The sequence below is a fragment of the Macaca mulatta genome, chromosome 13 (genome assembly GCF_049350105.2).
Source record: "Macaca mulatta isolate MMU2019108-1 chromosome 13, T2T-MMU8v2.0, whole genome shotgun sequence".
Taxonomy (NCBI): domain Eukaryota; kingdom Metazoa; phylum Chordata; class Mammalia; order Primates; family Cercopithecidae; genus Macaca; species Macaca mulatta.
Window position 1 is genome coordinate 51,297,465 of NC_133418.1, and position 24,296 is coordinate 51,321,760.

The 24,296-nt window shown below is 36.3% G+C and overlaps 1 protein-coding gene and 1 pseudogene across 4 annotated transcripts in view; both read right to left on the reverse strand.

The window, feature by feature from the left end:
- Positions 1 to 24,296, reverse strand: part of ALMS1 (ALMS1 centrosome and basal body associated protein) — a 218,818-nt gene that overhangs the window by 167,269 nt on the left and 27,253 nt on the right. For 3 of the 4 annotated variants that reach the window (XM_077959165.1, XM_077959166.1, XM_015112656.3), the window contains exons 2-7: positions 22,688 to 22,813; positions 13,042 to 13,237; positions 9,348 to 9,465; positions 7,452 to 7,924; positions 5,796 to 5,896; positions 31 to 124 (exon numbers count right to left, since the gene is read on the reverse strand). In XM_077959165.1, the coding sequence (XP_077815291.1) occupies positions 31 to 124; positions 5,796 to 5,896; positions 7,452 to 7,924; positions 9,348 to 9,465; positions 13,042 to 13,237; positions 22,688 to 22,813 (1,108 nt within the window). The remainder of the gene's footprint in view (positions 1 to 30; positions 125 to 5,795; positions 5,897 to 7,451; positions 7,925 to 9,347; positions 9,466 to 13,041; positions 13,238 to 22,687; positions 22,814 to 24,296) is intronic. The other variant, XM_077959164.1, reaches the window with a different exon arrangement.
- LOC144333977 (guanine nucleotide-binding protein G(I)/G(S)/G(O) subunit gamma-5 pseudogene) lies at positions 13,700 to 14,011 on the reverse strand (annotated as a pseudogene).

Below are 24,296 nucleotides of genomic sequence, written 5' to 3' on the forward strand. Positions count from 1 at the left end.
GGACATTTACCATCTCCTTTTTCTACATACCTGCTTTTAAATGTTTAGGAGCCTTTGGCACAGTGTCAGGAGACATTCTCAACATTCTGAGATCTGAAGAGTGATATTCCGACTCTCTTGTTAGCTTATGTGGAACAAATGAAGGCAATAAAAATGAAAAAGACTCATTAATGCCCAGATTAGAATGACCCACCTATGAAGAAATGAAGAAAATAAGATATTAATTTCAAACTTCATCTGCTAAAAATAATCCCTCATTTTTATAAAGATGAACACTGAGAAGCTACACTAGTTACTTAAGATCATAATCTCAAACCTTCTGAATTCATATATAGGTCATATCTTGTTGGGTCAACTCTGAGAAGACTCTATAAATCATCCTGAGGGCTTAGAAATCTGTTTACATAAAATATTATAGATAGTATGCCTAGAAGTGTTGTTACTCAGAAGTTTGCTCCTTATGATCATTGCAGAATTTGAACCATGGGATTATTCTTGACAAGCTCAGGTATTTCTTTTTAAGGTAGAGAGGTGCACTGTGGGCAAGAAAGAGTAAGAAGGAAAAAGAAACAGGAATATTTTCTAGAAACTCACAAATGTTTAGAAGGAAAATGAGAGTATCAAAGAACTATAACTGTGATCAGTTGCCAACAACCATAAGTCCTCAAACTTCTTAAAACAAAAGTAATGGAGACTATAAATTGGTAGTGAAGTAAAGGTTAACTGCTCAAAAAGAAGTTCCTAATGTTTTATCAGGTCACAAGTCCTTGCTAGAAAAGAAATTAGAAACCAATATTGGTGACATTAATACCTAAACATGTACAACTTTTCACCAAATTCACAGTGCACCCTCACATAAAAATATATATCAATTTTAGGTTGTCTTTATTTCCCTAAAAAGATTATTTCAGTCATATCTTCTCAGGATGAAGTCTAAAAATGTATACAAGCATGAATTTTTCTATCCTCTTTCATCAATTTTTCATGGTGTAGTAATGAACATTCTTAGGAAGCCGTGTGAAGTGTGGAAATGAATATTCCATATCTATTTCTATATCTACATCTACTGCCCATACAGGTTTCTCTAGACCAGTGCTTTTCGACTGGTGAAGATTTTGTACCCATCAAGGGACATTTGACAATGACTGGAAACATTTTTTGCTGTCATAACTTGTGATGGGAGAGGATGTTACTAGTATCTAGTGAATAGAGGCCAGGGATGGATGCTGCAAAACATTCTACAATAAGCAGGAAACACGCCTCCCACCGTAACAAAGAATTATCCAACTCAAAATGATAATGCTGCTAAGAAGCCCTGTTCTCCACATAGCACAAAGTTCCCAGTTTTCAATTACCTCACTCCTACAGGAAACTTTTTTGAAGTACAGCCTATATATATATACACACATATATAAATACACATAAATATACATAAAGATATATGCATATATATAATATGCAGTCATGTATCACTTAATGATGTGGATATGTTCTGAGAAATGTGTTGTTAGGCAATTTTTTTGTTGTGCAAACATCACAGAGTGACATACAGAAACCTACTACTGTGTAGACTACTACGCACCTAGGCTAGTGGTCTAGCCTACTGCTTCCAGGCTACAAACCTATCAGCATGTTACTGTTCTAAATACTGTAGGCAACTGTAAAACAATGGTATTTCTGTATCTAAACATATCTAAACATAGGAAAGGTACAGTAAAAATACAGTATTTTAATCTTATGGGACTACCATCATATATGCAGTCTGTAATTAACTATCACAGTGTGGCATGACCATACATAATATATAGACACTTGTGAGAGAGTGTGTGTTTATAGTTTATAGCAGTTTTTCTTCTACAGCTTTCAAACACAGAAATAAAGAAAAATTTTGATTGCAAGCTTGACGTCAAAAAAATTTCATTATGTTAAAGTTTCAAAATACAGAACTATTAAAGTAGGTAATACCGGCCAGTTACGATGGCTCACACCTGTAATCCCAGCACTTTGGGAGGTGGAGGCGGGCAGATCACGAGGTCAGGAGATCGAGACTATCCTGGTTAACACAGTGAAACCCCGTCTCTACTAAAAATCCAAAAAATTAGCTGGGCGTGGTGGCGGGCACCTGTAGTTCAAGCTACGCAGGAGGCTGAGGCAGGAGAATGGCGTGAACCCGGGAGGTGGAGCTTGCAGTGAGCCGAGATCACGCCACTCCACTCCAGTCTGGGCAACAGCAGGAGACTCCGTCTCAAAAAAAAAAAAAGTAGGTAATACAAAAGAAAATGTAAAATGAAAAATATGAGAAGTATTTATTTAAGAAACCAGCAGATCTTCATTGCTAATTGAAAATGGAAAGAACCAGAAGAAAAAGAAATCAAGATTAGTTTATCTTCCCAATGTTTAATCAACAATGAAGAAAGAATGAAAGATGACCAAGAAACCAGAAAAATACTAATACCTTTCATAAAAACTCAGAAACTCTACAAGTGAGTCTAATTTTAGGAAAAATATGAGTTATTTTGCTATAGGGCAAGTTGAATTTGGGGTGATGACAATGTTCACAAGAAAACATGCAAAATAAATTAGACAGATATCAGGGTATAAAAACAGAGGTGATAATCATCCACACAGAGATAGGCAACTAGGTCTCCAAAGGTAGGGGGGTAAGAAGAGGAAAGAAATCTAAGGCTTAAATCTTAAATAATTTTTAGAGTTAAATGGCCAAAACAAGAGGTACTAAAATAGCATATTAGGCCTGGCGCGGTGGCTCACACCTGTAATCCCAGCACTTTCGGAGGCCGAGACAGGTGGATCACCTGAGATCAGGAGTTTGAGACTAGCCTGGCCAACATGGTGAAACCCCATCTCTACTAAAAATACAAAAAATTATTCAGGCATGGTGGCAGGCGCCTGTAATCCCAGCTACCTGGGAGGCTGCCGCAGGAGAACTGCTTAAACCTAGGAGGCGGAGGGTGCAGTGAGCTGAGATCGTGCCATTGCACTCCAGCCTGGATGACAAGAGCGAAACTCTGTCTCAAAAAAAAAAAAAAAAAAAAAAGCGTATTAATTATGTGCTGCTACCAAGAACAAGGAGAAAGAAAAACAAAATAACAATAGAAAGTAGGAAACCACCAGAGACTCTAATAGTCTCGTTTCAGCTAAGTGAAGAGAACTAACAACCAGGAACTATATAAATGCTATATAACTTACCCCATTTAATAGTACAATATATGAGGTTGATTATTACTATTCCTATTTCCTTATGCAGATCAGGAAAGTGATCCTCCAAAGTCATTTGCTCAAGACACAAGGCTAACAAAGTAACTGAACTGGATTTTGACTCCAAATCTCTGTTCTTTTCACAGTTCCGAGCTGCATCATACATACGTGGATACCCAAATAATCATTTATGATGAGTAGATATAAAAGTGAACCAAGTAAGTATGAATGACTCTTCTGTGACAAAGATGAGGAGTGTAAGGAAGCAACCAAGGAGTAAGCAAGCCCCTGAAAGCAAGCTAAGCCACACAGAAAAAGTACTACCACATCTGGCTCCTTGCTTTTCTGATACTGACATTAAATAACTCCTAGATCTAAGACTAAGACAGATAGAGCTACAACTGAAAGACAATATAGGCAATAATAGCATCTTCCTTAGATTGAAAGATTATACTTCAGGCTATATTTAAGGACAGATTAAAATTTGGAGCAGTGGTCAAAGCTAGTCTCTGCACATGAACTGAACCTATATATCTTTATTTTTAAAATACATTTTATCTACATGAAAGGTTGATATAAGTCACAAAAGTAGTATTAAAAATTTAGAACACTTTAAGAGTTGTTACTTTGTTTCTCATTGTTATTGAATGCAACTTTAGGCAATCTCCTTCAAAACCTCTACTCTTGCCAAAATAACGCAAAATCTTAACCTTAGTTTCATCAAGAATAGTTAAAATTCTGGGGTGGGGGGACGGGGGACAGTTTATGGTATGGTGGTTAAGTACATAGACATGGTTAGTTTCAAACACTGGTTCCCCCAATTGCTGAATAATGATAAGCAAGTTCTTAAATCCTCTAAGTCTCAATAGTAAAATAGGGATGATAATAATCTCTAACAATTCTATTTGACAGAATTGACAGAGGACAAAAATGAATTGATACATACATGTAACCTCTTAGCACAGTACTTGAGCACAAAGTGTTAACTATCATTTTCATCCCCACTGTTATCAGATTAAAATTAAAGAATGCCTAGTTTAGAATACTGAAGAAAATAAAACTAACCTAGTGATTCTGTGTTAAAAAAATTTTAATAAATGTAATAAATTATAAATAAAAATTCATCATAGTATCTTTGTTCATTTTCTACCAACAATCTGAACCTAAAGGTCTAAATGTGGGTGTAACCCAAACTAATAGAGCTTTACAAAAATATACCAATCTTATACATAGGAAAACAGGAAAAGAGAAATAACATTAAGTACATCACTATTTTATCTAACTGTATTTAATAACAGGATATGAGGATATATCACAAGGAAGTAGGGCCCACCTTGGGACTTACAGTACCAGACAACAAAAGAGGATATTCATTCAACAGGACCAGAGGAACATTAATGCCAAGGGATCCAAAGATCCAAGCAAATAAAAGCCTTCTATAAAAGAATGACACAGGGAGGGGAACATCACACACTGGGGCCTGTCTGCGGGTAGGGGGTTAGGGGAGGGATAGCATTAGGAGAAATACCTAATGTAGATGACAGGTTGATGGGTACAGCAAACCACCATGGCACGTGTACACCTATGTAACAAACCTGCACGTTCTACACACGTGCCCCAGAACTTAAAAAAAAAAAAAGGCTGACATAAAATTTTTATGACACCTTAGAGTTGCCAGTTTCTAGTATACACACAATGGTAATAATGACATAAATAGGGAGAGGGAAGGGGACATGTATATACATTAGTGTGTTGCTCATTTGGGAAGGAGACACTTCCCTTTGGAGAGGCACTGGCCAGTTTGGACATTAAGCACTTCATTATCCTTCCTGGTCAAACATGGGTCTTAAAACTTTCAAGACACCTCTGAAGTCAAGTCTTTCAGGAGCTTCTAAAAAGAAATACTTAAATATTCCAGGGACTGTTTCAAGGCTTGTACATTGAAGAGCAGAGGGAAACATTCAAAGTACAAGCTTCTGAATGTTCCCATGAATAACTCTAATCTTAACACTGTCTAAAGACTATTGCTGGCACAACTAGGAAGAGTTAGGTTGCCTCAATATGAAAGGCCTGGAGCCCCAGGGGATGGCCTTTTCCAAGACACCCCAGAACTAAGTCTTACAGTCTACGAAACATAAACATTTCTTTTATACCAACCTCTAATGGAACATATTCCTGGATATCAGATAAAGAACAGGTACAAGTTACAAGCTGGTAATGAAAGATATAATTTTTCAAATAAAATATTTTCAAATAAAATTTGAAATTTTTTCAAATAAAATATTCCTCTCCCCACCCAGAAAAAATGTCAAATAGAAAAACTTACAGGCTTTTCAAAATTGCTTTCCTTCTCAGATGGTAGTTGTAAAGTAGGCTGCCAGTGCAGGGAACTGTCATGCATCTCTAGATCATCATGAAAATTCTCTAAAGCTGCTAGCTCAACGTACTCACCAGTCAAATCACATCGGTCATGTACCCAGGAAACAGTAAAAAGTAAAATAAACACAAACAATACCATTTCCTGAAACAATACTGAAAAAGGCCATGTTTCTTACAACTATCATTTTATTGTGTCTCACCTTTCTTTGTAGTTCAGTAATTCTTTCACTGCACACAACAGCGTTTTCATTTAGGCCATCCAGAGTAATGACGTCAGACTCAGCCTTCCCCTGCAGGCCCTCTACAAAATAGGAGTCATTTTGCATAATTGTATGTATAGTAAAACTAGACTCAGCTCCCACAGGCCAAGGAATTTCACCTTGGCCTATATCAGCTTTCAGCAATGTCTCTTGGGCAACTGCAATTAATGATGCATCACTGGTCAATGGTAAAAGCACCTTGTGACTTTGCATCACATGCCACCAAGTTTGCTGAAAAGCTGCTTCCTATAGCTGCAGGTGGACCTTTAATGGTATTACTATAGTTAACATCCTTACCCAAATTAAAGTCTGAGTAATCTGCAACTTCTTCAAAGGTTGGCTGCTTTAAATCTTGTAAAACCAAAGAATCTGAAGTTAATACTTTCACATGATAAATAACATCTGAAGATCCTACCTTCTCTGCAAGGTCAAGAGAAGGAACAGACTGTATCTTCCCAAAGGGAAGAAATGGTTCATTGCTTATATCACACTGAAATAAAGTGGACTGTGTTTTGCCAAGACCAACAGTCTGGTTGTAAGATTTTTCACTCAAAGAAGCACATGACTTAAGCTCTGGAATAACACAAAGTGGCTTAATGAACATTTTCTGAACAGCATTAGGAGGTGATTTTAAATTTGGATGCCAGTATAGGAAGCTATCATTATCATCCTTTATATGCAACAATGGTTTTGAAGCTGCTGGTTCAAACACCCCAGGAGTAGACTGATAGCATGTATGTTTAAGCCTATCAAATAAAGAGTTTTCATCTTTATAATTTAATGGAGAAAGATCTGGATTTTTTGGTTCTCTCTCTTGGCTGTCATCTGTTAAATATTTATTGATGTCAGCTTGGATGTCATTTACTGTACTCTCTTTCTTAGAAGGCTCAATAGAGGCAATAACTGCCTCAAAGGCTATATTTTCAGTAGCATCAATGTTTTTCTCACCAAAAAGAGAAGTTCCCTTTTGGTTTCTTTCCTCTTGAAAATACAGTTGTTCTGATGTCTCATCCAAGTTGGATATAACAGTCTGAAGAGGACCACCAGAAGCCTCCATTTTAGAGGTATCATGTTCCCTGGAGAGTACATGTGTTTCTGAAACTTTTACAGAATTATCAGGAGCTATAACATTCCTAATACACTTTATTCCTGAGGATCTGGGTTGCACTTCTGAAGATAAATTATTTCTAGTCTCTGTTAGTTCAAAACATTGAGATGATTCTTTCTGTAAACCTTCTTCATTTCCTTCATAACCCTCCAAAGAATCCGTCTTTTGTTTCACCTCAATCTCAGCTGGAGCCCTTAAATAAACATTCTCAAAATAATGACTATCAGAAGTCAAGGGAACCCCTTTTCCTCTTCTTTCCAACAAACAACACAAGAAAGAATATGACATTTTATTATTATAATGAGCAGCAACTTCACATGGAAAGGAAACACAGTCCTTACTGATTACACATGTTTCTGGGTGGTGCAAAGTTCCCTCTTTGTTCCATGGCACATAGGAAAAGGGGACACTAAAACTGTAACTTCCCTTGGAAATTTTATTTTTATCAATTGTGTCAGATGAATCTGAAAAAGAATCAGGGTACTTACTGGTTAAATATGTTTCTGTCTGCTTAGGTGAAGCTTCCTGTTTCCAATACTGCCCATATGAATAAGCAGCATCAAAATGGTCATTTCTTTCAGTAGCTATGTTTTCATCGGTTATGTCAGATAAACTTGTAACTGAAACTTGATCTTTATCAGCTAAATTGGTTTCAGGCTGCTGTGTATCTTTTCGTGTCTTCCATGACATATATGAACAAAGATCATCATAACTATCACAGTCTTTGGGAATTTTCAGTTCATCAACAGACGAAATAGTCTCTTCATTATTCCCTTGTTCAGAAGGTAAAAAAGGGCACTGAGACCCAACAGTTGTGCTCCCTATAAGTGGGTGCTGAGATACACTAAAGCAACTGCTTGCTAAGTCTGAAGCTACTTCTGCAGTAGCCTGGAATAAAGCTTCACTAACTTCCGATGGTCGAGAAGACCATTCAGTATCTTCAGACTTATCAGGAATTCCCCTGAAAATATACAGTTAAAAATAAATAAATAACACATTAAAAACATTTAATTTTTAAGTACTAACACGAAAATACATATGTCACTAAAATCAAGTTTATTTGAAAAGTGCATTGAAAAACAAAGCTCTCCTAATTTCAGACTCCTTTAAGATGGTTAATGACCGAACAAAAAATTCTTTTTAACCAAAAGGTGAACTACCACCCTACAACCCTGATATTATCTCAGGCTTCTCCTAAAACAATAGACACAGAATGTGATTTTCATAATGATGCCCACCATGATTTTTCATTTAACCCGCATTAATTTTTTTACTAGTCGTCATTTATTGTGCTCTTGAAAACTATGCAAGGCCAGGCACAATGGCTCACACCTGTGATCCTAGCACTTTGGATCACCTGAAGCCCAGGAGTTCCAGACAAGCCGTGGCAATATGGCAAGACCCTATCTCTACAAAAAAATTAAAAATTCGCTGGGCATGGTGGCACATGCCCGTAGTACTAGCTATTGTGAAGGCTAAGGCAGGAGGATTGCTTGAGCCTAGAAGTTAGAGGTTACAGTGAGCCATGATGGCACCACTGCACTCCAGCCTGGGCAACAGAGCAAGACTCCATCTAGATAGATTTAAAAAAAAAAAAAAGAGAAAGAAACCACTCAAGAAGTGATCTATTCCCAAAACACAACAGTAACTTAATCATTAGTTGATGATCTAAAAATGTGTACAGATCACTTTTCATAAAAGTGATATAAGGTAATATATAAGGACAGAGGTTACTTTTTACTTTCTAAACATCTATAGTTTTTAATTTAAGGTGGGTTTTCTTTTCAGTTCTAGAAGAGGAAAACATATTCTTGAATAATTCCAAATATGTTTTGAAAATTCCAGACTTTTCTCCCATTATGACTATTCTAAAGGACATGAATTTGGAGTATCTGTTAATTTGGATAAGTCTGTTCATAAAAATCTTCTTACTTCATACTCACATCTCCTATAAGGTAAGGAGAGCTAACTAGTCTCATTCAATAACAGCTGAACAAAATGAGAGTGCCAAACAAGTTAGTGACCTAGAAATAAATGCTTTTTGCAGAATAAGGGTGACAGGGAGGAGAGAGATGATGAGCAGCAGATGGGGAGGTTTATGAGAAGGAAAATCCAGTGTGTCTTCTAAATTAAAATATACCTGAAATGCCTGAATACATTAGGAATTATTTTTAAATAAACTACTGTCGTCTAGTTCATCTCTACACGTTACTCTGCCAAATTAATATGCATCAAGTCCTAGTACAGGACTTTGTTACCTTCAGAGTGTGTCCTAAGAGTATCTAAGCCCCACCTCAAAGTACCACCTTAGCCTGAAGTCACTAATATTAGTAACAACATAGAACAAGAAAGGAGAAAGGTTACATGCAAATAAATCATCCTACCTCAGAGGTGCAAAGCTTAGTTCACTTTGATGAAATAAAGAATCAGACGCAAATTCTTGGTCTTGTGTCAAACAGGTCAGCAAAGGCAAATCAGGAGAAGCAAAGCTATCTTGTATGACTGCAAAGTTTCAAATATAAAAATGCTGAGTAATGCTGAAAATTGATTATTTACTTACGTATGTAATACTTTAAAGCACCTACATATGCTGCCATATGGAGAATTCTACAAGCATTAGAATAATAATATAAAAGCAACAGCAGTAGCAGCTACCATTTATTGAGAGCCTGACAAAGTCGAGGTGCTTAACACACAATATTTCATTTAATCCTCACGACAACCTTGAAAGATAGGTATTATTATACATATCTTATCGGTGAGGAAACATGATTACAAAACTTACAAAGTATTAAGTAACTTGTCCGCATTCAAGTAGCTGAAATGCCACAGTGAGATTTGAACCCAAGCATTTCAACTTTTAGCAAATGTTCTTAACTATTATTAGTGTTTTTTCCCATCTTACATAATACAGACTACACCTGTTATGTCAAAGTATAGCACAGGAGCTCCTCGGCCCTAAGACACTCTTAGGAGGTACCTACTGTTGAAATTTTATTCAAAATAATATTAAGATATCATTTGCCTTATTCACTCCCATTCTCTCAAAAAGATACAGTGACAGTTTCCAGAAGCTACAGAATGTATGATACGGCAACAGACTGAATACAGAAACAAGACATGAGAATTGTGCTGTCTTCTATTATGTCAGACATTATAGAATTGTTTAAGTAAAACATGACCATATTGCTAAACATTTTTGTATTAGAAAAGTTATGTTTTATAAAATATATACTTTTTCAATGAATTAATAAGTTTTAAATGTTTCAGTTTTAATTTCTAATATGGAAAATATCAATAACCCAAATAAACAAAAGCTCTCTGGAGTTGTCAGTGATTTTTAAATGCATAAAAGAATCCTGTTACCCAAAAAGTTTGAACTGCTGCTTTAATGAAAAAAATTTTAAAAAAAATTCTTGTGATTTCCTGAATGTTGACTTAAATCATTCTTATTTTAATCAGTATACTCTCTTGATTTCAGAATGCCTGTAACACTGTGTACAAAGTGAGGACTCCTCTCTCACACCACTGTTCCCCCTGTTCTGAAATTACCGAAAACCTAGAGTTCACAGAGCTCACCGTGTTGTCACCTGTCCTTCACTTGGTCAAAACGCGTACTGTCACTGCTCATATACCCTGCACACCTTCCATATAATTCATCACCCTCTTGTTTTAATCTTTCGTCGATCCACTTCCCATATAAACTGTCAACTGTGTCTACTTTATCCATAGCTATAACCTCAGTGCCTAGCAAAGTACCTGCCACACTTAATAGGTACTCAAAAGAGAGTTATTTACTTACTGAATGAATTAAAGTGAGAAACTGATATATAACAACAACTTTTGCCACCAAGGAACAATTGGTATAGTTCCTCTTTGGCCTTGGCACAGAGAAGCAGTCTTAAACCTCCATAACAGTCCTTCACCCCTCTAAAAATCATGAAGAGTTTTTAACAAAGTCCCCAAATACACTAGAGCTAATGCTATAAGGGGGACCTTTGGGCAAGTAAAGCAAATTTACTATTTCCAGTTAACTGTAGGCTGCGTATTTAAAGAACCTGAGAGTCTTTTCTAAAAAAAAATTAGAGATATCCCTAACCTGGTTTCAGAACCCACAGAAATCCTCAGTACCTAAATAGCTATTTAGGTATGAGTAAGGAATAGTAAGTAACAAGTAAGTTATAAGCAGCATTTCAGCATCTTCTTAAATATTTAAGAATATTTCAGGGTGGAGTTGGACAGTTAAATCAGGTAAATCGGAAAAAGTATTTGCTAAAGGAGCAGGCCAAAGCTGAAGAGTTAATGATTCTCAAGTGTACAACATTATTTGTGTGTGTGTGTGAGATGGGAAGGTGGTGTATGTTACTTGCCATGCCTTTTTCTTTCAGCTTTCAACCGCTTCTTGTTTCCTCAAGTATGGACATCTGTTACTAGCTTGGATCCCTTTTTTTTTGAGGTATCTAACCATTCTGGCACCAGCCATCATCAACGACATTTGCCATTGGTGAAAGCCTAATTATCACAGTTAGTACTTATGCATAACAAAACAGCAATGATAAAATTTCCTCTGCCTATCAGATCCAGGAACCTACTCCAATAATTTAAAATGTTCTGCCCCATCTATAGTAAATGAGAAGCCAGAGTTACAAAACTTTACATTAGAAAACATTTTAGGTCACAAAGTACAATCTCCTCCCCAGTGCTAAAATCCTAATACAGAATTTTGCTAGACATTTTGCAGTGACATGAAGCTCACTTTTTGTTGTCGTTATATAGCCTTTTCTACTATTAAATCGTTTTGACTATTAGAAAGTTCTTTTTTATATCAATTTGAAAAACAGTTTCCCTTTAAGTTATGTATTCATTTTAAACTCTAGACTAGGAGTTAGCAAACATTTTTTTTATGAAAGGTCAGATGGTAAATATTTTCGGTTTTGTTGGTCATATATAATCTGTCACATATACTATGGTTGTTTGTTTTTACAATCCTTTAAAAATGCAAAAATCATTCTTAGCAGATGGCAGGTACAAAATCAAGACTTGGCCTATAAGCTATAGTTTGCAGATCCTGCTCTACACCATTATAATACAAATCCCATGGTACTGTTATTTTCTGTTTACTGGATTGCCTTCCCACAAGAGGAGGTAGCTTTCATCTTTATATCCCTAGCATCAAACATACAGGAGGCACTTAGATATTTGTTACATGAATGAATAAAAACTAAGTTGCTTCCTCTTTAGCATAACAGCCCTTCAAATATTTGACCATAGCAAAGTCTTCTCTTTTGTCTATCAAAAGATAGTCATCTCCTCCCACAAAGGTACTCTAATTTTGTCAACATCCTTCTTAAAATGTGGACCTAAAATTGACTTTAATAATTCATATCATAGAATATGTTGGCACTAATATCTTGATTTGGATAGCATTAGTTTATGTTTGCAAATAACTTGCTGAATTAAGTCCTATTCATGCTTCTTTACAAAACTATAAAACCATCTTCATGATTGAATCCCTTAATGGTTTTAAAAGTACTTAAAGTTTATCTTTTATAAAGAGCTAATAAATCAGTTCTATGAGGAAAGCAGCAAGATCTACCTCAGACAAGCCACTCCTCTTTATGTCAACTTTTGGTTTGAAAGCTGAGGATAATAACACATGCCTTAATTAATTCTAAAAATCAAAAAAGGTAAATACGAACATTTGTTTTTTGTTTTTTTTGGGGGGGATCATGGAGTCTCCACTGCTGAGAGAACCAAAGTATAATATATTATTCATCCCAAAAACTCTGCAAATTCAAGACTGAGGAGGTACACACAGTAGACAGTTATCACCTTTCTGCCTTCTGTGAGCAACAGGATGTGACAAAATGACAGGCAACTGCACACTTAATATAACTAGATCAGCTAACCAGTAAAAAAAACAAAAACAAACAAACTAAAAAAACAGAAATAAGTTTACCCCTTTGAGTAGGTCTCTACAGAGCTCCTTCACTCAAAAAGGGTAAAGTTAACACTTGCAGTCCCCGCAAAACTTACAAATGTGAGGTATTACTACTAGTTAAAATAAAGAGGCATTACCTAGCAATGGAGAACAGAAGAGATCTCTGTTGGGTTCCTTTACTTGATTTTCTGATTGGGTCAATACACCCTCCTCCAGAGAGGGGAAGTCTGACACTTCAGTATCTTCTCTTCTCACATTAAACCTGGTCTGGGATGTATCCAAGGTTTGGGAAGGGTCCATTTCTTGAGGAAGACAATGCCAAGATTCTGTTTTCTACAAAAATTTTAAAGGAAAACATGCTAAGTCATTAACTGAGTTACCATACATATTAATATTTAGATTAAAATGTCCACTCATGTATCACATAGCTTCCTATTTAATGACATTCTCATCAAAGTTTAGAAAATGTAAAGCTGTTCTGTTTCTCACAATATTAACCACATTTTAGACCTCTTCCCATTATTACACGTCTCTTTCTTTAATACAAAAAAATCTTGGATACTAAGTTTCATTGTATGCCACTGCCAGCGTATACAAAACAATTACCCTTGTGAAACAGAAATTCATGAAAATTCAGAAAGGTAGATATTAAGGACTGACAAAAGTAGAAGTTTATATATTATGGCACATGTGTTCCAGGGATAAGCTTTTGTACAGGCTTCAAATGTAGCTCTCTTTTGAATATTCACTGTATCATGAGAAGTGGCTTGGGAAACCTTTGAAAGGTTCATTTTACTACAAAAAGGAACAACAGACTTTCTGGGGTCTGAAGGAATTTGTACTTGAAGATACTCCAGTCAGCAGAGAGTCATGTTGAGCAATCTGCAGACAGAATTGTTTCACGTCTGCAGCTGCCTGGGAAACATTTACATGGTTGAGTTCGGCCTTCAGCCAGAGCTGTTGAGCCACTTGCTTCACCGCGGCAACGCTAGAAGGGGCCAAACATGGTGCACGCGAGGGCTGGGCCAATTCGTGGGTCCTACTACACATCTCTTGAAGTGTGGAAGAATCACTGGCATTTCCACTATATTTTTTGTTAGGTTTCATCATTAAATCAATAGATTTGGTTCTACATAATATTTTACAACTCGATAATAATAAAATAATAATAAAACTGAAAAAAATATTCCAAACCTAAAGCTGAAGTATTCACTCCAGCTTTAAGTTGGGAATTCACTTGATTGAATTTTTATAGCTCTACTAGTTTCTAAAGGATCCCTGGCTCTTCTCAATATACAACATTATTATATCACCCATGAATGTGATACATTTGTCTCCTCCAACTATTTACTGTTAAATTAGTGGCAAGATTCACAGAACTGCTTCTCAGACTACTTATGGGGAAGGACCAGTTTCTCCTACTTCCAATTCATCACAGACTGACACTTTACTAAAATGTTAACAAAAATTAATGACAAATAAGCTAATTTTTAAAACTAGTAAAAATAACTAGAAAAATGAAATTTAAAAGTCTTAATATAAGCCCCAGATATAAAACACCAGCCCAAATGTTTGATTTCTAGGTCTAAAAAAAGATGAAATTACTCTATCAAACTACTATAAAAGTTTCTAAACACTTCCTCTCAATTTCTATACTTATCTCTTGATAGACCAGTAACAAGCAAATCATGGACTGGCACCAATCTACAGATCACACTAAATAACAATGCTGAATTAAAGTCGAATTAAATACTAATGGTGACAAGTTTAAAAGGTATTTTCCTTTTGGATTTAATACCAGTTAGTATATTCTATCATGATATGAAAGTATTTTCATTTTCAAATAATTTGATTAGAAATGAACACTAAATTAGCTCAAACTACATTATAGCATCTTTTTCCCCAATTAAACCTGATAAAGGATGGCAACATTTTTTTTATTTTTATTTTTTAGACAGGTTGTTGCTATGTTGCCCAGGCTGGACTCAAACTCTGGGCTTAAGCACTTGAGCTTCCCACCTCAGCCTCCCAAGTCAATAAATTTCTTTATATTGAAACATGTTCACATTTCTTACACAGTAGTGGTAGAGCAGACGTTTAAATGTTTGCTAGCATATTCTTTAACATTTTCACACATATATGGTCATAACTAAGATTAATCAGTATTTTAGAATGCCCTCATTTTCTTGTTTCATAACATTGTTCAGTATTTATTTTATATAAGCAACTTCAATTTTCTTTAAAAATTTAAAAGATTTATCAGTGAATCTATTAGTTCCAAAAACCTTTTTGATAGCTGGTACTATCATAATTTTCTCAATTTCCTCCTTAGTAATCCTAGTCTACCTCTATAAAATACTGATAGTTTTGTAGAAAGTCTATTTCATTGAGATTTTTTTTTCTTAACTGTATTTATTAGGAATATATCTATTTTTTCTCTATTTCTTGAATTTAACAACTGTATTATATTTTATAACTTGTTTTCCTATTTGCCATGTTTCCTCCATTTGCAATTTTTCTTTTTTTGTGTGTGTGAGACAGGGTCTTGCTCTGTCAACCAGGCCAGAATACAGTGGCACAATCTCAGCTCACTGCAACCTCTGCCTCCAAGTTCAAGTGATCCTGTCATCCTCAGTCTCCTGAGTAGCTGGGACTACTGGCAGGCACTCAGTTAATTTTTTAAAACTTTTTGTAGAGACAGGGGTCTCACTATGTTGCCCAGGCTTGTCTGGAACTCCCAGACTCAAGCAATTTCCCTGTCTTGGCCTCCCAAAGTGCTGGGATTACAAGTTTTTCATTCTTTATCTAAAATCTTTGGTTAAATAATTAATTCATTCAATTTGCTTTATTTATTTAAATAAAAACATGAGAAAGTGGCACTATATTGATAGCAACTTTAGATATATAATGTATTTTCATTATTTTGTAAGTATTCCACTACTGGACTCTTCTTCCTTGATCAACTCAAAGGTTTCTAAGAGAATATTGGAATCTTTTAATTCCCAGGTGGCCCAGAATCCATAAAAAGAAAATGCATTACAATTTACAAATATTTTCACAAACATTTTCTAACAAGACTTTTGTCTTTGAAGAGCCATTTCCAATATTTAAAATTCATTAATAAAATGTTCATATAGCAAGTTTAAGAAAAAAGATACCCACTATCCACTACATAATATCAGTTATACAAATACATGCAAAGAAAAAAATTTAGAGAGAAATATTCTAAAATGTTAACACTACACTTATGGAATAGCAGACTTTTGACATTCCAAAATACCTCAATCCCTTCTACACTGAATAAATTAATCAGCTCTATAACATCAAATTGCTACTGGAAACATGCTTTTCGCCTTTCTGATACTTGAAAATAAAAGGACTACGAGAATGATTAAATTTTACATTTTTTATTTTGAGGGCACTCCATTCTATAGGGGATAGGTTAGTGAGCCAACAAAAGGTTTTAAAGCAGGAGAATTCCAATCATTTTGTGACTCACTAAAGCAAAAATTACTGGTCCCCTGACTCATCTTCTTAGCCTCTCTAACCATGGTTTCAGCCTGTATCCCATAGTTTACTCCTCCCTAATAGTGACAGATGTATCCATTAGTTTTCCTGCCCATCCTCTGATCTCCACAGATCACTTACTCTCTAGTTCCTCTACTGCAATAATTTTTTAACTTTATGGAGACAACTATCTTATCACATTTATACTTGTCTTTATTCCTTTCTTATCTGTATTTCCATCTTTGCCCCTCTGAGAGTTCAGTCATCCTTATAATCACTGCTTTGCAAACACCCTTAACTTTCTTGCCTTTTTCTCCCATTATCCTATTTGCTTAGCAAAAGTTAACACTGATGGAACCGTCCCCTTGCGTGAATCCAATCAGCAGCACATTGCTGGAGAAATCACATCCCACACTGACTAAGCCAGTCTTTAAATTGATGTCACTAAACCTGAAGGGCACTCAGTATTGCCTGGAAATCCTACTACATTTTCCTGGTGAGTTGTGATTTCATACCTTCTCTCCTCAGAACTATCGAATGTTCCTAATTTTCAACTGATGACCTTCAATAAGTGTACAGCACGAGAGAGGAACTCCCTTGTCTTCAACCACAGATCTACAACCCCCATTACCAGATTTCTATCTTATGACTTGAAAAAAAAAAAAAAAAAGTTGCTCTACCTCTCAAAGGCCTTCCCATCTCCTTCCAATTTTTTTCAGTGATTTCCTTCCTATGTGATTCTCCCACTTTCCTTCATCCATTTTTCTCTCATTACTGAATCATTCCTCTCCTATGCAAACATATTCTTATAATTTCCCATTATAAACTGAATTTTTAAAATAATCTGTTCAACCTTTTTTTACTTTCTGCATTATGTATTTTCTTGCTACATTTCAATCATCAAATATTCTTTGTGATATACCTTTTAAATCAATATAAAAAGGCCAACAAATCTCTAAATATTTTTGACAGATGTGGGGAGGGACAACATATAAGCATTCTGACAAATACAAACAAATTTTGCAGGAGAAGTAAAAGTTTGAGATACATCTTTGGGATTTATCAGTATACAGATGTATTTAAAGTCCTGGATCTGGATGAGACCACAAACATTCCAACGTTTCAAGCAGAGGTTAAAAACTCAATGTGTATAGGGGCATGGGGGTAAGACAAATGGAGTAATCCATCCTGGAATTGGAGAGTAATGGGATTTGTGGCTAACTATGCACTGCTTGTTCACTTTAAAGTATTCTATTTCAAAAGTGTTAAAACATTGTGCCAAAAAAAAAAAAAAAAAAAAAAAATTGGTTTCTGCAAACCACATTTGAGTCCACAGCTTACAAATTCTGATTCTAAGGTTTAACAAAGGAAGATAAAGCAGCAAAGGATACTGAGAGAGAACAGCCAGATGAGTAGAAAGAAAACCAGGAGAACCCAAGAAAGGAAATAACTTAAAGAAGTTATGTAATGATTAATAATAGTGTCAAATGCTATTTATTATACCTAAGATGAGGACAGAAAAGTATTCACTGTATTCAGCTACATAAATATTGCTGGTGATACTACTTGCTTTCAAATGGTTGGGGTCAGAACACAAAGTAGATCAAGTAGAAGAACAGGCAGATCCTAGCCAGTGTAATAAAGCAAAAAAAAAAAAAAAAAAAAAAGGAAAAAAGAAATGACAAATCTATTTAAAAGGAAAAAACAAAACACAGTTGATACAACTCTGCATAGAAACTCCTAAAGAATATATATTTTTAAAAAAGCTACTAAAACTAGTAAGTGAGATTAGCAAGGTCATAGGACACAAGGTCAATACAAAAAGTCAATTATACTTCTATACACTCATAATGAATAACAGGAAATAGAAATTTCTAAAACTACCAGTAAGTCTAACAAAACGTGTAAGATTGGCACACTGAAGACAGCAAAACATTGATGAAGACATTAAAGAGAAATAATAAACTAAAAGAACTGTCATGTTTACGGATTAGAAAATTCAATATTATTAAGATGTCAAAATTATCTTTAAATTGATTTATAGACTCAATGAAATCTTAATAAAAAATTCCAGCAGGCTTTAAAATATAAATTGGGTAAGCTAATTCTAAAATTTATATAGAAATTCCAAGATCTAAAATAATCAATTCTTAAAAAGAGGAACAAAGTGAGAAAACTCACACAAGTTTTTAGACAGTATAGTTTTTAGACAGTATGATTTTAGGACAGTATAGTTACTAAGAGTGTAATATTGGCATGAGGATACATATGTAAATCAATGGAATAGTGTGCAGAAATAGACCCACATATATAAGGTCAATTAATTTATTTACAAAGATAGCAAGAAATCCACTGGAAAAAATATAGCAAATGGTGCTGGAATAACAATTACATTTTTGTATGTAAGAAAATACAGCTTGAATGCTTCCTTCACACCATATACAAAAACCAACTCAAAATGGATCTTAGACATAAATGTAAAACCTAAAACTATAAAACTTCTGAAAAAGCAGTTCTCAGTTGGGAGAGATTTTGACACACGTCTCCCTTCAACTATGGAACATTTGGCAATGTCAGAAAACATTCTGGATGGTTACAACTTGGGGGACTATTACTGGTATCTAGTGGGAAGAGGCCAGGAATGCTGTTAAACATCTTAGGATACACAGGACAGCCCCCTACAATGAAGAATTATGCAACCCAAAATGTCAATAGTGCCAAGGCTGAGAAACCCTGGTCTAGAAGAAAACATAGAAGAAAAGTCTCACTGACATAGGATTAGGTCAAGATTTCTCAGATAGTACACAAGACGTACAAACTACAAAAGGAAAAAAAATTCAATAAACAAGTTTCATCAAAATTAAAACTTCTGTCTTTCAAAGACAGGAGAATACAAAAACATGCCACAGACTGTCTTTGCAAAAGAAATAACTGATAAAGGAGTTGCATCTGGAGCTATAAAGAACACCCAAAGCTCAAAAAATGAAACAAACCAGCCATAAAAAATCAGGAAGAGGCCGGGCGCGGTGGCTGAAGCCTGTAATCCCAGCACTTTGGGAGGCCGAGACGGGCGGATCACGAGGTCAGGAGATCGAGACCATCCTGGCTAATATGGTGAAACCCCGTCTCTACTAAAAATACAAAAAACTAGCCGGGCGAGGTGGTGGGCGCCTGTAGTCCCAGCTACTCGGGAGGCTGAGGCAGGAGAATGGCGTAAACCCGGGAGGCGGAGATTGCAGTGAGCTGAGATCCGGCCACTGCACTCCAGCCTGGGCAACAAAGCGAGACTCCGTCTCAAAAAAAAAAAAAAAAAAAAAAAAAAAAACAAGAGAAATTTATTATCTCGCAGTTCTGGAGGCCAGAAGTCTGAAATCAAGGTGTTGGCAGGGTCATGCTCTCTCTGAAGCCCCTAGGGGAAGGTCCTTCCTTGCTACTTCTACCTTCTGGAAGCCCCAGGCATTCCCTGGATGTGGCAGCAAAATTCCAATTTCTGCCTCCATCTTCACATGGCCATCTTATCTTTGTATGTTTTTCTCCTCACATGGTGCTTTCTTCTTTCATAAGGACACCAGGCAGATTGGATTAAGAGCAAACCCTACTCCAGTGTGATCTTAAATAATTACAGCTGCAATCACCAATAAGGTCACATTCTGAGGTAGGGATTAGGACTTCAACATATAATTTGGGAGGGCACAATTCAACCCAAAACAACCCTCTTCCATTTAATGGCCCCAGGTACTATGCTTTTTATGCTCAGGGATTATCTTAACTACTTTCCCTCAGTGATAGTGTATCTCCCTTCCTCTATATCTTGCATCTAACATATAATCACTGCAATTTAAAGAAAATTGAAAGTAACAGAAGAAATCTGATACTCAAGTTATTAATCAACCTTAGGTATTTAACCATTATTAGTAACACTACATTTTTCCTCCAATAACTCTATATGAGCTTTTTTCCTATCTGCTCATGACTGTTCCATTTCTTCAAAGTTTATAACTATGTTCTAGAAAAGTGCTTCTCAAAGTGTGGTCCAAAAATCCCTGAGGGTCACTGATACCCTTTCAGGGACTGAATGGCAGCCTCCTTTCCCTAACTCCTTTTTCATCTATGTAAGGCCAGACTGTCTTCATATACTTCAACCAAAACAATACATCCCAACAAACGAAATGCAGAGCAGACTGAGAATCCAGCTATGATAGGTAATTTATGTATCAAATTGACTGGATCATGGAATGTCCAGATACATGGTTAAACATAATTTTGGATATGTCTGTGAGGAGTGTGTCTGGTTTTTTATGTTTTTTTTTTTTTTTTTTTTTTTTTTTTTGAGACTGAGTCTCGCTCTGTCACCCAGGCTGGAGTGCAGTGGCACAATCTCAGCTCACTGCAACCTCCACCTCCTGGGTTCAAGCAATTCTCTTGCCTCAGCCTCCCAAGTAGCTGAGATTACAGGTGTGTACGACCACGCCTGGCTAATTTTTGTATTTTTAGTAAAGACAGGGTTTCACTATGTTGGCCAGGCTGGTCTTGAACTCCCGACCTCAGGTGATCCACCCACCTCAGCCTCCCAAAGTGCTGGGATTACAGGCATTAGCTACTGTTCCTGGCCTGTGAAGTGTGTATGAATGAGATTAACATTTGTTTTTTTTTTTGTTTTTTTGAGATGGAGTCTCACTCTGTCGCCCAGGCTGGAGTGTAGTGCCCGGATCTTGGCTAACTGCAAGTTCCGCCTCCCGGGTTTACACCATTCTCCTGCCTCAGCCTCCCGTGTAGCTGGGACTACAGGCGCCCGCCACCTCGCCCAGCTAGTTTTTTTGTATTTTTTAGTAAAGACGGGGTTTCACCGTGTTAGCCAGGATGGTCTCGATCTCCTGACCTCGTGATCCGCCTGTCGCGGCCTCCCAAAGGGCTGGGATTACAGGCTTGAGCCACCGTGCCCGGCCTGAGATTAACATTTGAACCTGGAAACTAAGTAAAGCAGGTTACCCTCTCCAATGTGGGAAGGCCTGATCCAGTACCTTGAAGGCCTAAATAGAACAAAAGGCTGAGCAAGAGAGAATGTGCTCTCTCTGCCTGATGGTCTTCCAGCTGGAGGGTATTCTACCTTCAGATTCAGATCAAAACTTACACCACTGGCTTTCCTCGTTCTCAAGCCTTTAGACTTGAATTGGAACTATACCACCAGCCCTCCTGGGGCTCCAGCTTGCAGATCTTGGGACCTCTCAGTCTTCATGATCATATAAGCCAATTCCTTATAATAAATATCAATAAAGATATATATATAGACAGATGTAAATAGATAGACAGATGTATCTATCTCCATCCTATTGGTTCTGTTTCTCTGGAGAACCCTAAGTAACACACCAACTGAGTTCTAGTAAGCCAGAATTTAAACAATGCTATTCTTCCAACTAATTTTTTTGTTTTGGAAAATAGTCATTTTTTACTTTAAAATATACTACTTTTGGTAATATGTAATAGGTTTGTTCTTTCAAAATAAATTTTAAAATAAATATTTTTAAATGTTTTAATTTCTTGTATGCTAAATATCTATATAGATAATCCACATAAACAAAAGCTCTTAAGAATACTTGTGAAGAATATAGAGTCCTGAGGCCACGAACAGTGGCTCATGCCTGTAATCTCAATAGCTTTAGGAGGCCAAGGCGAGAGGATCACTTGAGGCCAGGAATGCGAGACCAGCCCAGTAAACATAGAGAGCCCCCATCTCTATAAAAAAATTTTAAAATAAAAATAAAAATAAAAGTCCTGAGATCTGCCTTCAAAAAAAGTGAACTGCTCTTCTACATATACATAAAGTTTACAACAATCTATTAGAAAAATAGAATATTTGGCCGAGAGTGGTAGCTCACTTCTGTAATCCTAGCACTTTGGGAGGCCAAGGTGAAGGATCATTTGAGGCCAAGAGCTCAAGACCAGCCTAGGCAACAAAGTGAGACTCCATCTATAAAAAATGTAAAAAAAAATAATTAGGTGAGTTTGATGGTATATGTCTGTAACTAAAGAGGCTGAGGCAGGAGGATCACTTGATCCCAGAAGTTGGAGGGTGCAGTAAGTTATGATCATGCCACTGCATTCTAGCCTGGGTGACAGAGTGAGACCCTGTCTTAAAAAAAAAAAAAGACAGAAAAGAAAACAAAACAGAATATTCATGAATATTAATTTATTTCTTTCCATTCTTCATAGCTAAATCAGAATTTCTTGTGCTGTTTATCAAAAAAATTAAAAGTTAGCCAGTTACAGAAGACATACCTGATCATCCCCAGAACCCTGCTGAACTGTTGTTTCCAAACAGACCACATTAGTATCAGAAATTTGTGTTCTACTATTGCCTTGATATAATATCTGTTGCCATACATGACAGGTCAATGGAACAATCTGAAAATCAAAAGCAGACTTAAATAGAGTAATAACACAATCACTATGATTATACAACAAAAATAAACTAATATTTAGGCCATATTTCCCAGTTCATAAAGCCCTTTCACATATATGACATTTTGATTTCACAACCATTATACAAGCTATTATCCTTACTTAAAAATAAGGAAACAGGGACTTAAGGTTACTCAGTTAGGACACAATATACTTTTGCATAAACCACAGCAGCTCCTTAACTTCCTTTACCCACAGAGGTAAAAGAAGCAAACAGAAACAAGCAAGTTGTCTATTTTTAAATCTTACTGGTTGGGACAGTTAAAACTCAACCCCAATAATAGGGATTGAAATCAACTCATAGCACAGGAAGTGGGAACAAAAGTCAGGATCATTTTGTGAAGTAAGGGTTTGGAGCAGCACTCTCCTACTAGTGAAAGGCGGCAATAAAAGTTGTGACCATAGCCTAAGGCTGAAGGAACACAAATGGACAGATTACAGGCAATAAAACAAAAATGACCTGGTCAAGCCACCCACTGGTTCAGGGATTGGTTCTTGAGATTTTTCCCAATATCCCTGAAGAATAAGAACCCAGAGTTTCCAATATAAGATTTCCTTCTAAAGAAGCAGCCATAAGGGACAAAGCAGAAACAACCACAAAAGCGCGCAGGTAGAGAAGAATGCACACAAAGAGAAAACAAAATAACCCTCTTACTAAAAATTAGATTACAAACTATACTTCCAAAGGACTTTAAAATAGTATCTCAGATCCTCCAAGAGATAAAGAAAGATACAAGGTGCGCAGTGGCTTACACTGTAATCCCAGCACTTTGGGAGGCCCAGGCAGGAGGATCACCTGAGATCAGGAGTTCCAGACCAGCCTGGCCAACACGGCAAAACCCCATCTCTACTAAAAGTACAAAAATTAGCCAGGCGTGATGGCATGCACCTGTAAAAGGGAAAATTAAAACATTCACAGATAAACAAAAGCTGAGAGAGTTCATTACCACTAGACCTCACCTGGAAGAAATGCTAATGGCAGTCCTTCAAGTTGAAATTAAAGGATGCTAGATAGTAACTTTAATCATAGGAAAATATAAAGTTCTCTGGTAAAAGTAAATATATGGGCAAATATAAAAACATATTATTTTAATTCTGGTGAGTAACTCCACCTTAATTTTTTTATAAGATTTAAAAGACAAAACATAAAAATTAACTATAAATCTACATGCTATGATTTGAGTATCTGTCCCCTCTAAAACTCATGTTAAAACTTAATCCACAACATGGCAGTATTGAGGGGTGGAACCTTTCAGAGGTGATTGGGTCATGAGGGATCTGGGCTCTCATGAACGAATTAATCATGAGGGCAGATTTGAACGGCTCAATGACTTGATGGATTAATGGATTAATGGCTTATCATGAGAGTAGACTGGTAGCTTTATACGAAGAGAAAGACAGACCTGAGCTAGCATGGCCAACCCCC